Source organism: Pezoporus flaviventris, unplaced genomic scaffold (genome assembly GCF_033815535.1).
Source record: "Pezoporus flaviventris isolate CSIRO_AGI_PZ_B2104156 unplaced genomic scaffold, CSIRO_AGI_Pfla_v1 ptg000031l, whole genome shotgun sequence".
Classification (NCBI taxonomy): domain Eukaryota; kingdom Metazoa; phylum Chordata; class Aves; order Psittaciformes; family Psittacidae; genus Pezoporus; species Pezoporus flaviventris.
Genome location: NW_026892579.1, coordinates 54,480,952 through 54,503,383, shown reverse-complemented (window position 1 = coordinate 54,503,383; position 22,432 = coordinate 54,480,952). Strand labels below are relative to the sequence as shown.

The window sequence follows — 22,432 nt, the reverse complement described above, 5'->3', positions numbered from 1 at the left end:
CTGTAAGGTGGTGTAATACCGAATATCATTTCTGTCGGCAACAAAAACAGTCAATGCAGCCAATTTTTTATTCCTTTCTGCTCTATTTCATTCTAAGATGAGGCCCCAGTCGTGCTGTGTAATGATGTCAAATGGGTTTTTACTGCAGGTGGGAGTTCTCACCCACTCACTTCTCTTCATTGAGGGTGTCGGATACAGAAGAGAGGATTAATTGTGGTTGCCTAAGATACCAGAAGTGTAAATGGAGAGAATGTTTCTTTGGTGGTACCTCTTGTCTGTCAGGGATGGTTACATGTATTTAGCACAGGCACAAAGGAAAGCAAAGTACAAGCTTGCTGATATATTTCTGTTAATATTGAAACTATATGGCATTGCTGATTATTTTCATACATAATTTGACAACTAACATTGGAGACATGGATTTTAATATTAGGGTTAATCTCTGTCACATGCTGATAATTTTGGCTCAAGAATTTGTCAGTTTTCTTGTTTCCCATTTTCACAAAAGTGCTTTTTGATCTAACCACAGTTAATTTCTTTTTTTACTCTGTATTTTCAAGATCATCTTAGATGTCTCAAAATTAACAGTGTTGTGATAAAAATCTCTTCATTTCAGGCTGGTTTGGATCACTAACAACTATAAATTGCTTTGTTTGTTTTGCCTCCTTTTCAAAAGTTGCCCACGCAACAGGGGTAGGGGCAACATTTCCAAACGTGTTTCATTCCCTCTTGGCCTGGCTTTGTCCTTCCTTTACTTTACACCCAGTGCCCTGAGCAAACACCACGGGAAGGTTACTGAAAACAGAGGCTACGCGTAGCTGTCTCACAGAGCCTATTCAACACAGGGAAGCTTTCTTATGACCAGGTGCCAACTGAAAAGCGACTATGGTGGTAAAGTAATGATGGGCTGAGAGCCAAGAGAATGGGGGTGTTTAGTCATCTGCTTTGCTGTTACTTCAGTCTTAAATATCATATTGCAGAGTGCCTACTTTTAAATAAAATGGGCTTAAGCAAAAGAGACACAGAGGCAAGCTGCTGTAAGTTCCTGCTCAGGTTTTGCAGCTCCATCTCTTCATTTCTCTCCCATCCCCCCAAAAAAGAGCAGAAAACCAAAGAAAAAAGCCTTTATAAACTGTATGTGTGTTCAGTTTTTACAGTATATCTCCTAAACCCTCCAATTCTTAATAGGCACAATTTGCTGTAGAGTTTTTAAATGTTGTAATGGGAACGTTGACTCGCGTGCTCTTCAGAAATGCTCTTGTAGCAGCCTGTCTTTCCCATGGCTGCCTTGCGGGTGAAGTGTAGCCCCTGTTGACACCGGCTTTATTTTCATGCACAAGTGCTTTAGAACAATTGCACACACGGACCAAAGAGAAGAAAAGACAGGGCTTGCAAACGTCTTGCTGAAAACAGTTGCAAGAAGTAACTGTTGAGGTGGAGAGTCTACATTTTTGGTGTGCTGATAAAAGTTGGGATGGAGTTTCCCTGGTTTTATTGGCTGCAATATATGTCATTTTCCAGTTTTTGCCATTTTCTCTATTAATCAGGGGTGTTGGCACTATCTTTTAAAATACAAAACGTCTCAGCTGTTTTACCATCTGTGTTACAGGGGGTGTTCAGAAACGTGCGGGGGAGTGTGCGAAGCTGGATTCAGAAAAGAGGCTTTGTTAAGAAACATCTTATTACTGTTTGTGTGTGGCACAGGCATGAAGAGAATATATTTAGAGATGTCTATAAATCTAGATTTCTCCTCCCCCCCTCTTTTCCATTAGTTATTGTTGAGAATTCCTCTTAGAAGAGGTAATGGATTTGCTTAAATCTGCCCTAAGGAATTGCTTCTTGTTGAATGTAATTATTTTGTCCTAAAAGGAAAAAGGAAAGGTTGAGATAAAAACATATTTTCCATATTTCTGTTTACTCAGAAGAGACTGAGCAAATCTGAATTATGAGGTAGGCTTCTTTCAAAAACAAAAGTAATGTCAGCTCAGAACGGCATTAATCACAGTATCACACTGTTTCTTAGCAGTGATTTAGTTTCTCCTGGTTTAGCTGCTTAAGAACATATTCAAGGAAAAGCATATACTCCAGTTATGTCTCAGAATTCTCCTTTTTGGCATTAATAATAGCAATCTTGCCTCCTTGCACATCCAGGACTTCGATAAACCCTACATAGGATGCAGCATATTATCTTATCTCTGCTTGGCATGTATGCAATTTCCAGTCAATTAGCATATTGACTGAAAGCAATCATTTCATTCACATGACTCATTTCTGGCTGTTTTTTTAATTGGATTGCCTGAGCTAGAGCCAAAGGGAAAGGCTGATTTCTCAACCATTATCTTCAGACAGGTTGATTTGTACTTGTACCCAAGTCTGACTCCTCAAGGTCACCTTTTTCTTTTTTCCCCCTTTCTTTTTATTCAGTATTTTGCTGTGGATAACTTGCCAAAGGAGGTCAGATCTTGCTATTTTTGCCTTCTCAGTTTCATTCTATTCTCTTTTTAATATGCATGCTTTATATCTAGAGCAGCCTTTAATTCTGAATATTAAGGGAGCTCTCTTTTCCCACTGACTCTTTTAATTGCTATTAAAATGACAACAAAACCCTTAAGTCAGGAGGTCTGATTTCTCTGATTTTGAACCACCAGTCACTCTTAACTGTCAGAATTGAGTGCTGCAGTACATGTACTAGGAAATCATTTACCTAAAAAAGGTTAATTTTTCATTTTAATAAATTAAAGGAAATTGCCTATAATTTGCATTTGAAAATTCTGAAGAGGGATGCATTCATTAATGCTTATGAGTCTTTCAGAGTTGCTTTGAGATGTTGGACAGTCATGTTACAATAGCTTTATAACAGCTTTTGAAGAGAAAAATCTTTGGGGTGTTAACTGTAGATCTCTACCAAAATACCCTCAAATGCTGAACCTGGATGTTTGTAAGTCTGGATATTCCACATCTGAGTGGATTTCAGTATGATGGCTTTTGTTGTTCTCTGTAGTGTTCTTGACCATTGAATCACTTGTCCTGTCAGCACAGAACACAAGGTACAATAAATTTTGGAGATACTGCACATCTGTGCATTTATTCCTAGTGATTCCAGACTATCTTTATTATTGTCAACACATTTTTAAAACTCCAGTCCTGAAAGGTGCTTCCATTTGAATGTCATTGGTCTTGGGACTAAGCAGTTCTGACAGTTACACTGCTGACAACAGATTTCCTTCTAAAGCTTTGGATTTTCAGGAAATTGTGATTGCAGTCACTGTATCTATAATGCCACTGGGCATAACATGAGCAGTCAACTCCAGCTGTGTTTATTGGGATTTGCTTCATGGTGTAACGTAAAGCAGTTCAGAATACAGTCATAAAGACAGAAAGACGTTTATTGTCTTCATTAGAACAATTTGTTTCTAGACCCGAAATCATTATTATTAAGTAAAGACTATATTTAATAATAGTAGTCCTGGGTTCAGCAGTGGCAGTCATTTTTTCTCCTTCTTAGTAGCTGGTGCAGTGCTGTGTTTGTGACTTTCAGCCTGGGAACAGCACTGATAACACTGATGTTTTTAGTTGTTGCTAAGTAATGTTTACTCTGACCAAGGACTTTCTGAGTCTCATGATCTGCCAGGGAGGAGGGGAAGCCAGGAGGAAGCAGAGACATGACACCTGACCCAAACTAACCAAAGAGGTATTCCATACCACAGCACGTCATGCCCACTGTATAAACTGGGGGCAGTTACCCGGAAGCGATTAGATCACTGCTCAGTCAGGATGGGTATCGGTCAGTGGGTGGTGAGCAGTTGTATTCTCTTCCCTTGTTATTTCCCTTATCATTATTATTATTGGTGGCAGCAGTGGTGGTTTGTGTTATACCATAGTTACTGGACTGCTCTTATCTCAACCTGTGGGAGTTACATTCTTTCGATTCTCCTCCCCATCCCTCCGGGAGCAGAGGCGAGGAAGGGGTGGGGAGTGAGAGAGCGGCTGCGTGGCTGACTGAGTTTAAACCACGACATAATAGATCTATCCTAGTGATGGAACATAATGAGATAAATGAACCAAGTTCACCTGTAAGACTGGTCAAGATCTCTCAGACATGCTCTTTGTGTTCCTTGGTCTTGGTAAACATCCACTGAGCTTAGGCATGGCTGGGCTATATAGCATGAAAATGTAACATTCTTGCATATTTCAAGTTGGGTTATTCTTTTACTTTACTCGTATGAACAAACAATGCTCCCATGCATCATCCTTCTGTTAGTTCTTCTTTTTAACAGAGAATTATACCATTTGCTAGAAAAGTAAAGGCAGGTGAAGAGTACAGTGTCTCTTCCCAACATGTATGAAGGTTTGCTTTGCACATGAGCTGAGCCCACCCGAGAATCAGGTGCAGCTTCAAAATTTAAATGAGGAACTTAAGAATACTTTTTAAATATTAATATGAAAATAAATAAGACTCTTTTAATACAAAAAAAAATACTATCTTTAAGTATATGTTAAAGTTGGGTTATTCACATTTTCCATTAACAGTTTATGTTCTTAGCAATACAGATAGATTTTTACTTGTGTTTTGTTTATGTATTTTTTCTTTCTAATAGAGTTTCTGAAGTCATTACATATAATGTTTATGACCGATTTATGTTAAAATATCCGTTATGCTCAAAAACCCTAAAACCCAGTGCTATTTCTCATTATTAGCATGAAAGAGTCAAAATATGAACACAAAACTGATAATTGGTATCATAAACTGATTAACATCAAAACTGATAAGCAGCATCAAAACTGTTGAGCTGTGTTGTCTTCCAGGATGTAGCACATTTGACCAGGCTACGTTACTCCTTGTGTTTGATGTTTTTTGGGACTCATCTTTCAAGAAACGCATTATTGTGTAGTTTTAACAACTCAGCTTTAATATATGAAAATACTTTTGTCTGTAGTCTGAGACAGTTCTTTCAGAGAGAACACAGAGGAATTTTAAGTAGAAATTGGGCATTAATAACTCTTGTTGTTATATTTGAGTATATTATACTCTTTTATTGTTTTGAGAGTAGCTGAGGGCAGAAAGGGCATTTGGAGATTATTAGTCAAGCCCTCGCTCAAAGTGGGGTCAAGTAGAGCAGGGGGCTCATAGCCATGTCCTGCCGAATTTTGAATATCCCTGTGGACAGAGACTCCACAAGCTCTTTTGGCAACCCGTTCCAGCCACCCTTACAGCAGTACAGGATTTTCTCAATTGATGTAGTAACCCTGACACCAAATTACTTTTCAAAGACTCAGTTGAACTGATTTTGTAAAAGCAAGTCATGTAAATGATGATTGATCTTATTCCATTCACACTCTAATTTGAAGAAGGCAGCCTTAAGACTAATGAACATGGTATTTCTGAGGAGTCTGAGGAGAGTAAGAAATGTTTTATATATCCCATGTCTGCTAAAACAGCTTTTTGTTTCTTCTCTCCTAAGTTCTGTACTTTTGCTTTTGGCTATTATTTGCATCTTCACAAAATTACACTAATCTGTTTCTTACAAATTCATCTCCAGCAATTTCATGGCATAGTAATTACTCATTCACAACCGTTTAGGAGCAAATATAAACTAAGGTGCAACTAGTTTTTTTACTGTATGGCATTATGTGGCTGACTGCATTGTGCTGGATCAAACAAGACTGTAAGAAGAAAACAAAAATAGATGAAAAGTAGTGAAACGGTGCCAGGATTAAGGTTCTGTTGGAACTTGTCTTTGGAGAAGGAGAGTGTATAAGTGTATGTAGCCCAGCAAAGAAAGAGTAATAAGGGATGCAGTTGCAGTTTTAGACATTTAGATTCGATATTAGGGAAAAATTCTTCCCTGTGAGGGTAGTGAGGCCCTGGCACAGGTTGCCCTAAGAAGCTGTGGCTGCCCCATCCCTGGCAGTGTTCAAGGCCAGTTTTTGAACAACCTGGTTTAGTGGAAGGTGTCCCTGCCTCTGTGGCAGGGGGTTGGATCTGGATGAGCTTTAAGATCCCTTCTTCCAACCCAAACTGTTCTGTGATCCTATGATCCATCAAGGACAGTTAAAAGAGTTGTTAAAGTCAAGTGGCAGTACTGGCAGAATGATCACATGGTCATGAATAAACTTAATTGGAATTAGAGAATTCTGTGAGGAATTGAGGGAGGAGCTCATGATTTCAGGATGAGGCTGGCTACTGAATGGGCTTGTGTGCCATGGCTGGCTGTAGCAATGAAAGACATTGGAAACAAAGATGCTTCTTCTGTTCTGTGTTCTTAATGCCAAGTGTCTTCATTCAAGCAGTGGGAGTTTATTTATGGGAAAATGGGAATATGTTCCAAGCCTGAGTCATATCAGCTTGCTAAATTCTGTCTTGTAAGAATTTAATGAATTCAAGGAAGAATATCTACTGCCAAAATAGATATTAAAGCTGTAGAGGTTTTAGTCCAGGGATGTTTTTATCAGCAGCATTGACAGAAATCAGATTTTCTGATTCATTAAGGTTTTTTTCCTGACTTGTTTGATTCCCAATGAAGTGCTAATATCTGAAGAAGACAAAAATGCTGTTTTTTTCTGAATGGCAATCCAGAGCTTTCGGGCTCTCTGGCCATGGGACAGATCTGCCAAATTCATCCTACTGCAGCCACCCCTCAGTATCCCTGATTTGACAGATTTGCCAGTAATTCAGGTAGGCATCTCTTTAATCTTGTCTTACTCTCTGTGGAAGATAGGCAATATATCAAGCAATATGCCGTGGGTGCCAGTAAAGAAGCATTTGCTGATAAAACATTTTTGCAGCTCTTAAGTTTCTTGACCTATTTTAGCCCATTCCAATCACAATCCCTTTTTGCACAGGCAGAATACTACAGTAATGCCATCTGGTTCCACAGCAGGGGTAGGGACAACTGCATGAATCATAGAATCAGAATCTCAGAATCTCAGGCTGGAGGGGACCTCAATGATCATCTGGTCCAACCTCTCCTGGCAAAGCATGACCTAGACTAGAATGCCCAGCTCCCTGTCCAGCCGAATCTTAATGGTGTCCAATGCTGGGGAGTCCAACATGTCCCTGAGGAGATTATTCCAGTGGATGGTTGTTCTCATGATGAAAAATTTTCCTCTTGTGTTCAACCAGAATCTCCTCAGGTGTAACTTGTGCCCATTACTCCTCCTCCATTCATTGTGACTCCTTTTAAAAAGGGAGTCTCCATCTTCTTTGTAGGTACCCCTTAAATACTGGAAATATGGTGATAAGGTTTCTTATCTTAAGGGCACTCATAAACCCTGAACCTTCTTTTCTCCAGGCTGAACAAGCCCAGCTCTCAGCCTATTCTCATATGGCTGCCCAGCCCTTGGATCGTCTTTGTGGCCCTTTCTGGGACATCTCCAGCCCATCCACATCTTTCTTGTACTGTGGGAACTGAAACTGAGTAGAGCAGGACAGTGACATCTTTATCTCTGCTGGTGATGCCCTTGTTGATGTTCCCCAGCATCCTGTTGGCTTTCTTTGCCACAGCTGCACACTGTTCACTCACACTGTGTTCCCCAGGACCTGCAGGTCCCTTTCCACAGAGCTGCATGAGTTTTGGTTTTGGTTTGTTTTTTTTGGTGCGCATTGGGATTTAAGTAAGAGAAGTTGTAGTAGATTGGATCTGTTTCATCCTTTGTGTTAGACGCCTTTGGGTGAGTCATGCCTTGACTTCAAGTGATACTTTGTCATTTTAATCACAGGCATTAGCCACAGGTCTGTAACAGAAAAAAGAGTTTATGGGTCCTTGGACCTGTTACCTCAGACAGCTACAGCTCATACCAAAGTGTGAGAGGAGCTGAAATGGTCCAAAATGAGGAATATTGTCAAGAACTGTGATGTGATTCTTCTATTCCAGTGACAAGAGGAAAGATAAGGTGTGCTGGGGAAAACAGCTGTGTGGTGGGTGGGGACTTGTTTGCTTTTTTTGTCTCTACAGAGGACACCTGCCTTCAGCTTGTACATGTCCACAGGAAAAGGAAAGAGAGGAACAAGTCTCTCATGGGTAGTGCACTCAAGTAGGGTTGCTTTTCGCATGGTTTGTGCCTGGCATTAGTGCTGAGAGACTCATGGTACAAGTTCCTCATAATAGTAAAACAGAAGGCAGGTGCTTGGGCAACCTCTATAATGACAAATCACAGCTAGCACTTAAAAAATTAGTTGCAGTGATTGAATGCTGTATTCTGTTTCAAGATAAAGCCACAAATTACCAGACATCCCTATAGCTTCATTGAGATTCAGCTTTCTGTTGATAAGCAAGGCGTTCTCCCAGAACTAGTCTCCTGAAGCTGCGGAATCTCCCTGTCCCAAGATTGCTGCAAGATACCTGCGAGGCGATGGCTGAAGCTGTAGTCTGCTGCATTTTTGCATTCCCATTGCATGAGTGCAAGAGCAGTTAGCATCAAACTTCTTGGGGATTGCTGTTTCCTGACACAGTGACTAACTGCAGGGCCTGAAGGGCAAGAGCGTTGGAGGCACATTATTAGAATCTAGTCATGAGTCAAGACCTTTTTAGATGTCCTTTGGGATCCCTTTTCAAGAAGGAGATAGATGAGGAAAACCCTACAGCATTACCTTGTAGAGGCCACTCTCTGCTGTGCTGTTCTTTATTCAAGATGTTTTTCCAGGAGATGATAGACTCCAGTGTGTTCTCCTGGCCCAATACAGACAGGGGGTGACTTCTGATGCAAACCGGGGCACTTCTTCCATGAACTGAGTGATTTCTATCCCATAACATGCCAGAGAAACTCAAGAGAAATTCTTCTAAAATATAATTCCTGGCAGTTTAAATGTTCTGTAGGGGCAGTTTTTGTAAGGATATATTTTTTTGGCACTTACATAGATGTAATCTTGAGAAAAAAATGTGTTGCAGGTGAGTTCAGCATGGTGAAATGGATCTGTAGTGCCTGGCACTAAATAAACTTCTGTGGTGACTAATTTTCCTCCAGAATAGCCTGCGTGCCATTAAGATGGTAATTTTATAAGCTTTTATTACAGTGTCTTATTTATTTATTTTCAGCTTGGGTTAGGTTTCCAAGCTATCTGTTACTGGCCCGAGTCTTGTACAAGCTGATCTCTTTGCTTTAATTTCCACTCCGGGTTTATAGCAACTCAGTAGTTATTAAGTAAGTCTGGAGAATAGTTAGCAATGCTTTTTCATAATTGTTCTAACAATTTAATTGTTTTAATGCGAGCCAGTAGGCAAAGTTAATGCACAGTGCTAAGAGCAAGAAGCACAGAGCATCCATGTTCTCTCATGGCAGCACAGAGCCACGCTTTCAGAAGTCCCCCAGTCTGAATTATTGTATTTATTCTGCTTGGAATAGTCTGAATATCTCATGAGCCATGTGGCTTTGGTAGTTAGAGCCAGAAAAGTTTCCTTTTGTTTCTTTTGGATGCAGGGAAGTCTCCTGATCCTGTTGAGACTGTTTCATACAGATTTAAGCTATTCTGAGGCTCCTGAAGTGTATATTTGCTTTATCATTAGCTCTTAAATGAAGGCTAAATCAGGTGAGCCACTACCTTATTTTCAGCTGCTTTTAGTTTCTCAATTCTTCAGCTTGTGCAGCCTAGTAGCCAGAATGGTGGCATGAGTTTGCTTGTTGAATAAGAGTAAAACAGGCAACTTGCAAGGTTTTAATAACCTGGGAAAATAATTGTATTATTTAGTGACAAATGCTACTACATTTTGCTGGGAAACAAGCAGTGTCAGTATAATATTCTAAGTCTCAAAGCAATGACAGTGATGGAAATGGTTATGAGATTGTTAGATCAGATTCCCTTTGGTCTTTCAACCCCTTTGGTCTTACTCCCATTTTCCACAAAAGGATGGGTTAATTTGAATTTCATTGCTTTTTATCCTTAGGGAAATATCAAATGATCAGTGTTATTGTGGAACTGTGCCCCAAAGGAGGGGGACAGGTGTTGTGTTTGCGCTTTCACTTCACATACGCAGCAAGCTCATTAATTTGTGATTTCATTCATTTTAGGGGGAAGAGGCCACTGGTCTCCATCACTAAAAAGCAGCCGTGATTGATCGTTTGGGGGCAGAAGGGGAAAATATTCAGAAATTAGTTATATGAGCATCTTAAATTAACAGTGTGCCTACAAAGAAGCATTATTTTTTCCCTGGAGGAATGCTGAAATTGATGTTTTTAACCTCCCTTCTGAACACCTGCCACTGTTTTAGTGGGGAAACAATGCATTCAAACTGATGTCTTTTTGTATTCACAAAGGAAAGTACATTTCTGTCTGACAATCTGTACCAACCCAGCTGCCACACCACCCAGCAGATGGGAGATGGGAAAAAACGGGTTACAGAAATCTCGCTATCACATATGCAATCTTTGTTTCTGACAGAACTTGTTTGTTGGTCTTCACTAGGTGAAATGTAAGTACCCGTGCTGCTCGTGAGACGTGTCTGAACAGAATAGAGTGTAGAGCACACAACTGAAACCCCTGCATCTACATCTCGTAGCCTACTTTTTCTTGTTAACTGAATGCCCCTGAAGCCCTGGAGCTGCACAGCAAGACAAATTCAGTTCAGGGACTCAGATCCATGCACTCTAGTGTTCACACGGTTGTCTGCATGGAGCCTGTCAAGTCTTTCCAATCACATCTTCGTGCTGAGCTGCCTTTGCAGCAGGTCCAGCCAAATGTGCAATGAACTAGCTCAAGAACAATGCTGCTTCGTGCCGGCTTCACTAAATTGCCAAGTTCTCATGTTGCTGGAGTGCACGAGCCCGTCTTGCATCTCTGGGAAAGTGATCGGGTACGGAGGAAAATGAAGAATCACCACCAGTATTATCTTTCCTCTAATAGAGGTTCTCATCTTGAAGAACATTGCCACTGGCTGCTGTCTGGTCTGGGTTTCTTTGACACTGTCCTCATGGAAAGGCAGCACTTGATGTCCAGAGCAGACCGGTGTGCTTGCAAGACAGGCTTTTATCTAGAGAGAAAGGTATTATCCAAGTTTTTTAAGGCCCAGGGGAGATCTGCCATGTCTTTAGATTTGAGTCAGTGGCTTGCCAATGTAAGAGATGCTTTGAAAGGCTTTGATACCTGATAAGGAAGGGAACACTGACGTTAACAGATGTGAAGAAGAGTCTGGCAACGGTGCCAAGTGTGAAACAGATGAAACGACTGCATTAAATAACTTAGTAGATGTTCATATTTATGGTTTCAGCTGATAATGTGACCGTTGAGGCCTAAATGGTAGTATTAGTTTTAAGAGGTTTTCTTCCTCATTGGCTGCATCTGCACTGGAACTCAATCTGTAATATTGAAGGAATCACTCTTCTAATGGAATTCCTGTTTCTCTCTGTGTGCCAAAGAAGTAATAGTCTTTTAGAGCTGCTATTTTATAGCTGAAACAGAGTTCACGCTCTATTTTCAGGCGCACATTGGGACTTTTTATTAGCATTTCACAACTTGGATTACTTGCAGGACAAAGCTGAAAGTTGAAGTTAATGCTCATGCAGAACTAATTTCAAGGGAAATCACTGAAATGCATAACCTGCAGTTAACACTGATGTCCAAGAACACACAACTAGGGTAAGCTGGATGGTGCTGCAGTTGCAACAGGTATTTTGTGATCAAATATCCCTTTAGATCCCTGCTTTGAAAGTTGAGTATCTAAAACTCCTTCAGTGTTTAAACCACTGGGGGAGGGCATGAGGATGTCCTGCACCTCTACAGGCAGTGTATGGGGATGTAGTGAGTTACTATGTGAAAAAAAACTCACCTCTTAAATCTTTAACTGTAGCTTCAGAAGCTACATTCCATGCACTTACCAAAGCACAAACAGTAAGGGACTGTGTTTCTTAACAACCTTTTTTCTTGTGCAACTAAGAGTATGAAATCTATCTCCTGAGTAAACTACAACATAATAACTATTAGCAGTGCTTTGCTATCTTTGTAGCTCTGTAAAAGAAGAGGGAATTCTGCACAGAGAGTTCATGCTAGTGATTGTCAGCCCTTGTTATTACAGTGTATGTTGTGTGTAGTTCCGGGGAGCTCAGCATAAGTCAGCAGCTCTCAAGGGTCTTGTAGAAAAATAAGAGATTAAAATATATTTTGAATTCTTAGTAACTGTGCTTCACTTTCTTTTCCTGCTTTCGGTTATGTCAGTAATTCAGATTTGGGGATGTTTGTTTAAGAAACTTTGATATTTGTAGCAAACTGTATCAATGGTGTAAGTTTACCCAAGAGTTGTGTCTCCTATTTTAGTCATGGAATCATAGACTGGTTTGGGTTGGAAGGGACCTTAAAGCTCATCTAAAGTCCCCATGAGGAGCAACAGCTTCCACCAGACCCGGTTGCTCCAAGCCCTGTCCAGCCTGGCTTGAACACTGCCAGGGATGGGGCCGCCAAAGCTTCTCTGGGCACCCTGTGCCAGGGCCTCACCACCCTCACAGAGAAGAACTTCTTCCTAAAATCTCATCTCAATCTCCCCTCTGTCAGGTTAAAGCCATTCCCCCTTGTCCTGTCCCTACAGGCCCTTGTCAGAAACCTCTCTCCAGCCTCCTTGTCAACCTCTTTAGGCACTGGAAGCTGCTCTATGGTCTCTACGGAACCCTCTCTTCTCCAGACTGAACAAGCCCAGCTCTCCCAGCCTGTCTCCATAGCAGAGGTGCTCCAGCCCTCGGAACATCTTTGTGGCCTCCTCTGGACTCATTCCAGCAGCTCCACATCCTTCTTAGGTTCACTCAAGAACAATAGCTGGGCAGTATATCAAAAGTGAAAATCCCCTGGATTTAAGTTTTGAGTGAGCATTTGTGTTGTTTTACTGCTTTTAAAAACCATGCAACCTGTTCTCTGTCCTAATGACAGAAAATAGCATCGTTTAGGGGCTGGAGTTTTGTGAGAGCTATGCTGCTTTGAAATGGGCTTGGGGGCTTTAAACACCTGGTATCTGCAGTTCTATAAGCCTGGAATAGTCATTTCATCTTTTCATTTTGCTGTGTTAATTATTATAGAAGTCTCATAATCCGTGGATGTATGTTGTTTAAAACAGGTGCAGTCACTTCAGTGTTAATGATCAGAGTCTAATGTGTGTTCCTACTGGAATTGCTTTGTGCAAAGAGGCTTATTTTCAAGAAATGTATGTAATGATCTTTAATAACTTGCTTTGCCAAAGGTAGGATGTTCTTCCTTTCACATGAAAGTATTTGCTGTGTATATTTATTTTAATTTTTGCTTGGAATTTGTTTTAATTTCTGCTTGGAATTATTTATAGCACCCAGCATGAATATGTTGAGCCAGAAGTTTCAATATCAAGTGATTTACTATAATATCTTTATGGAAATAATATAATTTACTCAGAGCAATAGGGATTTGTAATATATTCATGATGGGCAATAATACACATCACAGCACCTGATTTCTGTTGGCTCTAACATAGAGCAATATGCCTGAGTCAATAAAATAATGGTGGCCTATAGTACAGTGAGCAAATGAGAGCTTTACTGCTAGCACTGTTGTTTGAGTCTTCATGCAAGAATCAGTACCTTCAGGCTGGTAGTTATGCCAGGGGAGACTTGGCCCAGCAGACAAGCACTGTATGTAAATATAAAACTTTACCTGAATATTACCTTCATTAAGAAACAATAAATTTCACCATTTATTCCACGTAATGCCACATTTGCACATTATGAAATGAGATAATAAGGTTAATTTTTGAGAGCTTAATTTCACTGGGTAATTTTTTATTGGATAATGGTTAATAATTTTTCTTCTCTTGAGTGAAATCTCACTGGTTGACTACAAAACCGCCCAGAAAGCCTTCAGACTCGTTGTGCATGATTAAATGGTTGCAAGCATAGGACAGTGTGGAGTGTTGTCAAAGACCCTTCAACATCAGTAGTTTTCCTGGGACAAATGTTGATGGACAGCACATTAAACAAGTGCTGAGGAAAGAATTGCCTCATCATCATGGGGAGAGCCTTGATCCCACCCCATATAAAACTGAGCTGTAAGACACATAATAATGCTTATTATGTTTCTACATTTGATTGAAAGATGGACATGTAGTTCATAGAATCATGGAATGGCTTATGTCGGAAGGGATCTTAAAGCTCATCTTTAAGGCAGGGACACCTTCCACTAGACCAGGTTGCTCCAAGCCCTGTCCAACCTGGCCTTGAACACTGCCAGGGATGGGGCAGCCACAGCTTCTCTGGGCAACCTGTGCCAGGGCCTCAGCACCCTCACAGGGAAGAACTTCTGCCTAAGATCTCATTTCAATCTCCCCTCTGTCAGGTTAAAGCCATTCCCCCTTGTCCTGTCCCTACAGGCCTTTGTCAAAAGCCCCTCTCCAGCTTTCTTATCAGCCCCTTTAGGCGCTGGGAGCTGCTGTAAGGTCTCCCCAAAGCCTTCTCTTCTCCAGGCTGAACAAGCCCAGCTCTCTCAGCCAGTCTCTGTAGCAGAGGTGCTCCAGCCCTCAGAGCATCTTCATGCCCTCTGGAATCATTCCAACAGCTCCACATCCCTGTTGTGTTGGGGCCAAGAAGTGAACGCAGGACTACAGGGAGGGTCTCACCAGAGCAGAGTAAGGGGGAATTATTGAATTCAGATTTTCAGTTTGGAGGAAAAAAAATGGCTCTTGATGTTGATGTAGGAGATTATATGTATGTTTCTACATTAATATAAGCTCATAGGATCAGAGGGAAGCTCTGTCTGTCACTGCCAGCATCTTTCATAAGCTGTTAACACTCAGCCTTAAAAGGTGCCCACCCCCACAACTCTTGTCTGAAAATCCGTCTGTAAGGATAGCATTTTTCACAGCTTATACAGTCGTATTTCTTTCCTGTTGCTTAGCTTAAATACTCCTAAGAGGGTTTGGGTGTTGTTTTTTTTTGCCACATTTCAGTGCTTAGATATTTCTTGTTATATAGCAATTATTTTTTTCACACCTTTGAGTCTTTGTCAGCCAGACAAGCTTCTTGCAAGACAGGCAATCCCTGTCATCCTCTCAGCCCTTCTCTATATCCCTCTGCTTTCCAGGAAGATGAATTTAAACTGAATTCACAGAACTGTACAAAGTATTTCAGTCTCACTCGTAACTTACAGAGCAATGTTTCCCTGGCTTGAAACAGCTTGTTTGATATTCTGTTTCAAACAGGCCGGTGGATGTTCAGATCACTTTCTTAAGTATAATGGGTTTTATCAGCTGCCTCACCAGTAGCCTCAGAGCTGTTGCTGCAGTTAGTCCTTGTTGGAAAGAGTCTTCATTTCATGAGCATTTCCCCATGATTAAACAGCCCCAAAACCTCCTGCCGTAGTAATCCTTGAGCCATCTGTGGATCTTTTGTTATCCTATTACTTTATTTCTGTTGGGATCAGGAGAATTTAACAGAAGATCAATCAAACTTCCATTTGTTTAAACATTTTTTCCAGCCTTAGCTTTACACATCCTCATGCCATTCTAGTGATAACCCTATACTGTCAACATGTCACGATATGAGACAATCACTGATGTCTTCCCCTTGCCTGACGGGTTCCTTTTCTGCCTCACATCTGCTGCTCTCAGCCATGCTCCTTTCGGGCAGAAGACCCATCTGCTCTGGATCCACTCTGGTTAAAGGCCTGTCAGTCCTTACCAAGGAGTCCCCAGCTCCAGGATCTCCTTCCCTCCCTTCTGGTCTGCCTTCTGCTTGTGCCATCATGCCTTCTGTCCTTTCATGTCATCTGCTTATCATTCACATTCTCTGTTTTCTTTCTCTGCTTACAAGACTACCTGCTTGTCTCCTTTCTTGTGCCATCCCTTTCAGCCCTCACCCCCTGTTATAACAGAATTCTTCAAGGTGCTTTGCAGACCCATTCCTTCAGACTCGGCCTTCCTGTGCTCAGTTTTATTGCCTTCTCCAGTCGCTGAATGTGTTGAGTCTTTTGACTGATCCTTCATTTAGGTTTTCTGACCAGCTCTCCCTCAGCTGTGATCAAAAGCAGAGAACTTCTTCTTATACCCCAAGTCTAGAGCTCTAGATTGTCCTCCACAGTCACAGTGTGACTGTGTCACAAAAATGCTTACAGAGGAGTTAATGCCTCCAGAGTAAGTTAGGTCCTCTACAGCTCCCTTATAAAAAGTTAGTGGTTTCTTTCAGCTTGTGCTTGAAGTTCTCTGTCCTTGAAGTTCACTTTTTGAGCTGGGTTATCAATTCAAGGAAGTGTCTGGATGCCTGTTTGCTTGAAAACTACCTTACAGACCTTCCTTGTATCATCCGTGCATCTTTTTCACGCAAACCCTTTCTATATCAAACTGGTTGTGAAAATAATCTCATGAGTGTTTTCAAATTCGGTTGCTCTCTCTGAAGAAACGGAGAGATGTAAGGGCTCTGCTGGCTCATTCAGAATCAGGCAGTCATACCTTGTTGATGCCTCAAATTCCTGAGGGAGGGAAGCTACAGGTATAACCCTCCACTGAAGAAATTCCGCTAAGGAATAAAGGATCAGTGTTGAACATCCCATGAAGCATTTCATTGGGATGTTTCAAAACAGCACATGTGGCACCTGTTTTTATATGGGTTAATTCCATCAAAGAAACAAGTCTTTATAATGTATAGACTAGAAAATATTTCACAATTGTTAGGGGCACAGACAAAAGGCCAGAAATACAAATAAAGGCCAAGACCTCACAGCAGTCGAACCTTTTGTTTTACTCAACAGTGGGCTGTAGAACACACTTGGTCGTGCTCCCAAGAACCACAGAACAAAGGAACCCTGTTGATGTTTACTTTGGCTCAAGGCAGAAACAGTTGTTTTAAATGAGTTAATAGATAGAGTAGGGAACTGCGATGGCTTGTATAATCTTTTCCCTTTTTTTTTTCTCTAGGTCACTCAGATGAGTCGTCCAGATTTAATTCTCTTTCTCATGAAGTATCTCATGGCTTTGGTCGTTGGGATACCCTCTGTCTTCTGGGTTGGAAGCAAAAAGACCTGTTTTGAGTGGGCTAGTTTCTTCCATGGACGCAGGAAAAAAGAGTGAGTATTGGTACAGAGCTGGGTGAGTACTGGCAAATAATCTCTTCCCTTGTAGTCCTGGAAGAGCATTTTGGTTAGTTCTTCACAAAGATGAAGACAGGAATAGATGGGGGCAGCTTTCTTAGCATTCTCTCACTATCCAAAATGGAGGAAGGAAGAACAAGACAAGCAACAGCTCAAGAAAACACCCTGAAGAATTGTCCCTTATTTTTCCATAATTACTGTTTGTTTCCAGAACCAAGTCTGCATTGCTCCATCTGGTTTCAAACTATTTTTTAATAAGAATGAGGTTTCAGTTGAATAGTAGAACTTCTTTGCCATGTACTGAGAGATGGAATTGAAAGGTTTTATTTGTAAGCATGCTTATCTAATGTAGTCAACTGAATCAGACCTTTAAATTTAAATTCAACCTAGGTTCTTTTCACTATGAGCACAGTTAAAAGCAATTGTCTCTGCTTTTAATCTTCCCTTATGCATTAGTGCCAAAGCACAGCTGGATAAAAATCATAATAAAAATATCTTACAGCTTCTCTGAGGTTGAAATGAATTTAGATTAAAGTCTAAAATAAATTTAGAGACTATCTAAAAATAAATCATAAATTTAGAGACTATCATCTCTATGATATTGTAATAGCTCTGAATAGCTGTTTTCATAATTCTAAATACTGACATCTAAAAGCTAGATGTTTCAAAATAGATCCACAAATACAAAGAGCCTTTAAGTGACTACTCCATGACTTTGACACGTCCATCTTTAGCAGGACTGGCTCTCTGCTGAGGTTAAATTAAAGTGAAATTACCTTATGCAAAATTGAAGTAAATTTTTTATTCAAAGATCACCTTCTAAGATATGCAGGGGATTAACAACAACTTAATATGTTTTAATGCATGTGCATATGTTTAGATAGGATTTACAGAGCGGTGACATACTTGCTTGGTGGTTAGAGGACAGGAGTGGAGTCAGTGAAGGCAGAGGAAGCTGTTTTACAGGCCTGGCTATCATGGTGACTCCTAGCATGCCATCCTCTCTACTGATACTCCTAGGCAGCCCAGGAGCTCCCATACACAGCAGTGTGTGGCTGGAGCCACATCCCCCTTTTTTTTCCCTTTGAATAGTAAAAGGCAGAGCCGGTACAAACCTCCCTCCTTAGGTAGCCTGTGATCCTCTGAGAGCAAGAAAATTAAGAGGAGGAGGTTGCCAGGTGGAGGAAATGGAACATGAAAGAATAATGTAGAGAATGAGAGGGGAGGAAAAGGCCTCCCCATGAAAAGAGATAAAAAAAAGTAAAGGAATGTCGAGGATGTGATAACACCTCCTTTCATCATGCCATGGTGGAGCGGCCAAGTGTGTGCCCCACCGCCAGCCCTTCCCAGCATGGGGATTTGGCTAACAGAGACTGTAACCACTGATCTAAGGGCTACAGCCAGCTGGTTATGTGTGATTATATATGTTGAATGTCACTTGGTGTTCTCCTCCTGCTGCTAGTTTTAATTCAGATTTTAAATGCTTATTTGAGTGAGGAAGTGGCTTCTTTCCATGTTCCCTGAGAGGCAGTTCCTGGGTAATCCAAGCAAGCTGAGCCACAGCACTAGCCCAAGGATTTCTCTTGCAACAATATTCACAAGCTAAGGCCATAAGCAAATACACCACAATTGCTCCACATGTCTAGGCTAGAGGATCAGATGCAGGAGTGGGGAGGATTCAATATGAACTTTACTTAAATATCCAAACGTTGACGTGCTTCAGAATTAGGCAGATAGGGACATTATAATGTAAATAATGGTCTTATTTGACAAGCTGGAATATAAAATAGTTACAGTGCCATTACTGCAATCACTTTTCTATTGCAGTCATTAATGGTAACTGCTCAAATGGTGTGTCTTGTTCAGGGTTGTAAATGAGAGTCGTCAAGTGCTGCAGGAGCCAGACTTTGCTCAGTCTCTTCTGAGAGACCCCAACACCCCCATCATCCGGAAATCCAGAGGCACTTCTACCCAGGGCACCTCAACTCACGCCTCCTCAACCCAGCTGGCCATGATGGACGACCAGAGGAGCAAGGCAGGCAGCGTCCACAGCAAAGTCAGCAGCTACCACGGCAGCCTGCACCGCTCACGCGATGGCAGGTACGTTTCTTCCCTTTCAGATCATGTAGAGAATTGGACAAGCCTCTGCAGCTGGATGTTTGGCCATCACGTTGCTAGAACTGGAAGTTCTGCTACTCTTTACTTTATCTGATTGCATTTCCTCTCCCTGCTATGTCTGGGTTGGAAAGAGAAAAAACATCTTGATATTTTCAGAGGCAACCCTAATCTTGATGAATTACATGGTGGGAATGTGTTCAATGCTGGTTTTCCTGCACAGGCAGTGATCTGTGGTACATCATTAGAGTGTGTGGGAAAACAGATCTGTCCTAAAGGGATGATGATGCAAGGGCTGGAGCACCTCTGCCATGGGGACAGGCTGAGAGAGCTGGGCTTGTTCAGCCTGGAGAAGGAAAGGCCCCAGGGAGACCTTAGAGCAGCTTGCAGTGCTTAAAGGGGCCAACAAGAAAGCTGGAGAGGGGCTTTTGACAAGGGCCTGTAGGAATAGGACGAGGGGGAATGGCTTTAACCTGACAGAGGGGAGATTGAGATGAGATCTTAGGCAGAAGTTCTTCCCTGTGAGGGTGCTGAGGCCCTGGCACAGGTTGCCCAGAGAAGCTGTGGCTGCTCCATCCCTGGCAGTGTTCAAGGCCAGGTTGGACGGGGCTTGGAGCAACCTGGTCTAGTGGAAGTGTCCCTGCCCGTGGCAGGAAGGGCTACAACTGGATGAGCTTTAAGGTCCCGTCCAACACAGACCATTCTATGATTCTATGATCAAGTCAGCTTGGTATTCTTGTGACAGCTTTTCTGTGTGGGTAAATAGATTTTGTTTCTGTAAATAGACCTAGCCCTGCTGAAGAAAACAGTAACAAAAGTTACCCACTGTAACTTGAGGTGTAGTTAAGGCTTAGAACATACTTTATCATCATGTGTTTTACTCACCTGATTATCAGTACTATACATAGTGCTGTAGTAAGATCCAAGCTGCATGAGGAGTTGAAATAATTTGCCCCAGGGCTGTACTGGTGAAATGGCTGAGCTACTCGGGGCACGACTTTCTTCACTAAAGCAGAGGATTTGTGTGCGTGTGCGTGTGCGTGCACAGGCACCAAGATTTATGTACATTCTTTCATGACTATGGCAGTAACAATAGTAATAATTGTCCTCTCTTGTTCTAAATCAGGTACACTCCCTGCAGCTACAGAGGCGTAGAAGAAAGACTACCTCACGGCAGCATGTCACGACTGACTGATCATTCCAGGCACAGCAGTTCGCATCGGCTTAACGAACAGTCACGTCACAGCAGCATCAGGGATCTCAGCGGCAACCCAATGACACACATCACACACGGGACCAGCATGAACCGCGTTATTGAGGAGGACGGCACCAGCGCTTGAGCCGCTGGATAGGAACAGAGCTGCTGGGGTTGTGGTCCCCTACTCAGCGGTGTCATGGCACTCAGTATTATCATGCCTCTCATTGGGTGCTGATTTTGTCCACCAGGAAGCTGAAGCTTCTTCATGTAGAAGCCAGCATTCTTGTACTTGAGTCAGAGCTAGTGTTCAGCAATCTTGAATTATTGAGTAAAAAGCCGGTTGCCTCCTTTGAACCTACCTGTAATTATTTATTCAATAACTGTTACTCATCAGACACTGTTGCTGAATTTCTTAGTCTGTTGGAAAAAGCCTCCCCCTGCTTCCGATGGCTCTGCCTGTCGGTAGGTGTTCCTTTGAAAACTGGCAGGGTCACGCTGAGATTTTTCCTTCCCAGGTGTAAGGGAACTCTTGAATATGGAAGGCATTCCTCCTGCACCTCCTGGATTAGATAACACCCGTCCTTGTCTTCATCGAGGGGGAGGGGGTGCATGCTAAATGCCCTGTAAAGGATATCTGCGTGGACCAGAAGGTGTTTCTAATGGTCACACTGGAAATGCAACACGGGGATGAGCATTTTGGAGAAGGAAAGGAATGGAATCTTGGCTGAGGATCGTACCAGAGCGGTTCAGGCTCAGTTGTTGGGATGGGGTGGGGAGGGTGGGAATAGTGAGGCAGGGAAGGGTGATTTTTGTATGACTTGGATTGTCCTTGCTTTTTTACAAAAGACTATTTAAATTTTCTACTTGTTTACAGTTTCTGTAGGAAGAGATCTGTTTTAAACCCAGTTCTCTAGATCATAGTCGGCCATTTATATTTTAGAGTAATGTACAAAAGCTGAGATTGCCTGTTCCTGATCTATTTAAAAAAAATACTAGAAAAGCTGGATTTGTTGGCCAGACAGGAATGTACAAACAGAACAAAACCTGTTTACAGACCCCATAACCTGGGTGAGGAGGGCTGAGGCCAGAATGAACAGGAGGAGTTCAGTCAGGGGTGGCCCACTTTCCTTGCACCATCAGGGCTATTTTTGGGGAGGATTCTCTTTGTGCTGAGCCAGAATTTATGAAAGAATTTAGAAATGGTGGGAGACATCAAGGCAGAAGCTGCCTGCAGGTGGGAAAGAGTGGGATGCAATACTTAGAAGCGTACTTGAGGAGATGGGTATCCACCATCAGCTGTTGGCTCCTTCCCAGCTGGGGACCTTGTTATAACAACTGACCTCAGCTGTAGGTTGTTTTCTTTTCATTCCCTACTACAGCTTTGCAGTAGAGAAGTCTGAGTTTGGGCTTTTCTGTGTGTAAATAATCTGTTGAGGTACAGCGAGTCTCTGCTGATGCTGCAGGCAAAAGCCAAGGTGTGTTTCAGAGGGGGCAGTAGATCTTCTGAAGCATCTACTGCTAAGATGCATTCAGCATGAGGAAACCCCAATTGCGTTTAAACCTACCTCAGTACTTACCACACATCATTGCTGGGAAATGAATCCCTGTTTTTTCATTGTCCTTACATAATTCCCTTTCTGACCTGTTGGAGGAACATGAAAAGCCTTCGTAAGCACTTCGACGGCACAGGCTTGAGGGCAGGACTGGGGCAGCAACCCGTGTGCTCCTTGCAGAGGCTTTCCCCAGTGGCAGAAGCGGAGCCACGCTGCAATTACACGTTTTAATTGTAGCTGATGACACAACAGCACAGCATGGAACCATGCACCCTGTGAAATCACAGGTTGCCCTAGGAATCACCGTGTCTTAGAAATGCATTTCTCAGTATCGTCTCTTTCGCTTCTACCAGGCTTTTGCTGCAAAGGAGAAGCACAAACCAAACCCAACAGGGGATAACAAAGCTTAACCACAGCTCCGTGCTCTCTTTATTGTGAATCCAAGGAGGGAGTGGCTGTACCAACCACCCCGGGGCAGAGCAGGCTCTGCTTTGAGCAAACACCCCGGGGGACATCTGTGGGATAACTGTCTGGATACGCTGGATC

The 22,432-nt window shown here is 42.1% G+C and overlaps 1 protein-coding gene across 4 annotated transcripts in view; it reads left to right on the top strand.

Annotated features, from left to right (window-relative positions):
- The window catches only part of FZD3 (frizzled class receptor 3), a 63,184-nt gene extending 42,497 nt beyond the window's left edge, over window positions 1-20,687 (top strand). For all 4 annotated transcript variants that reach the window (XM_061461123.1, XM_061461120.1, XM_061461121.1 and 1 more), the window contains 3 exons: window positions 16,848-16,996; window positions 18,887-19,120; window positions 20,262-20,687. In XM_061461123.1, coding sequence (XP_061317107.1) covers window positions 16,848-16,996; window positions 18,887-19,120; window positions 20,262-20,475 — 597 coding nt within the window. In that variant the 3' untranslated portion in view covers window positions 20,476-20,687. The remainder of the gene's footprint in view (window positions 1-16,847; window positions 16,997-18,886; window positions 19,121-20,261) is intronic.
- The last annotated feature ends 1,745 nt before the right edge of the window (window positions 20,688-22,432 follow it).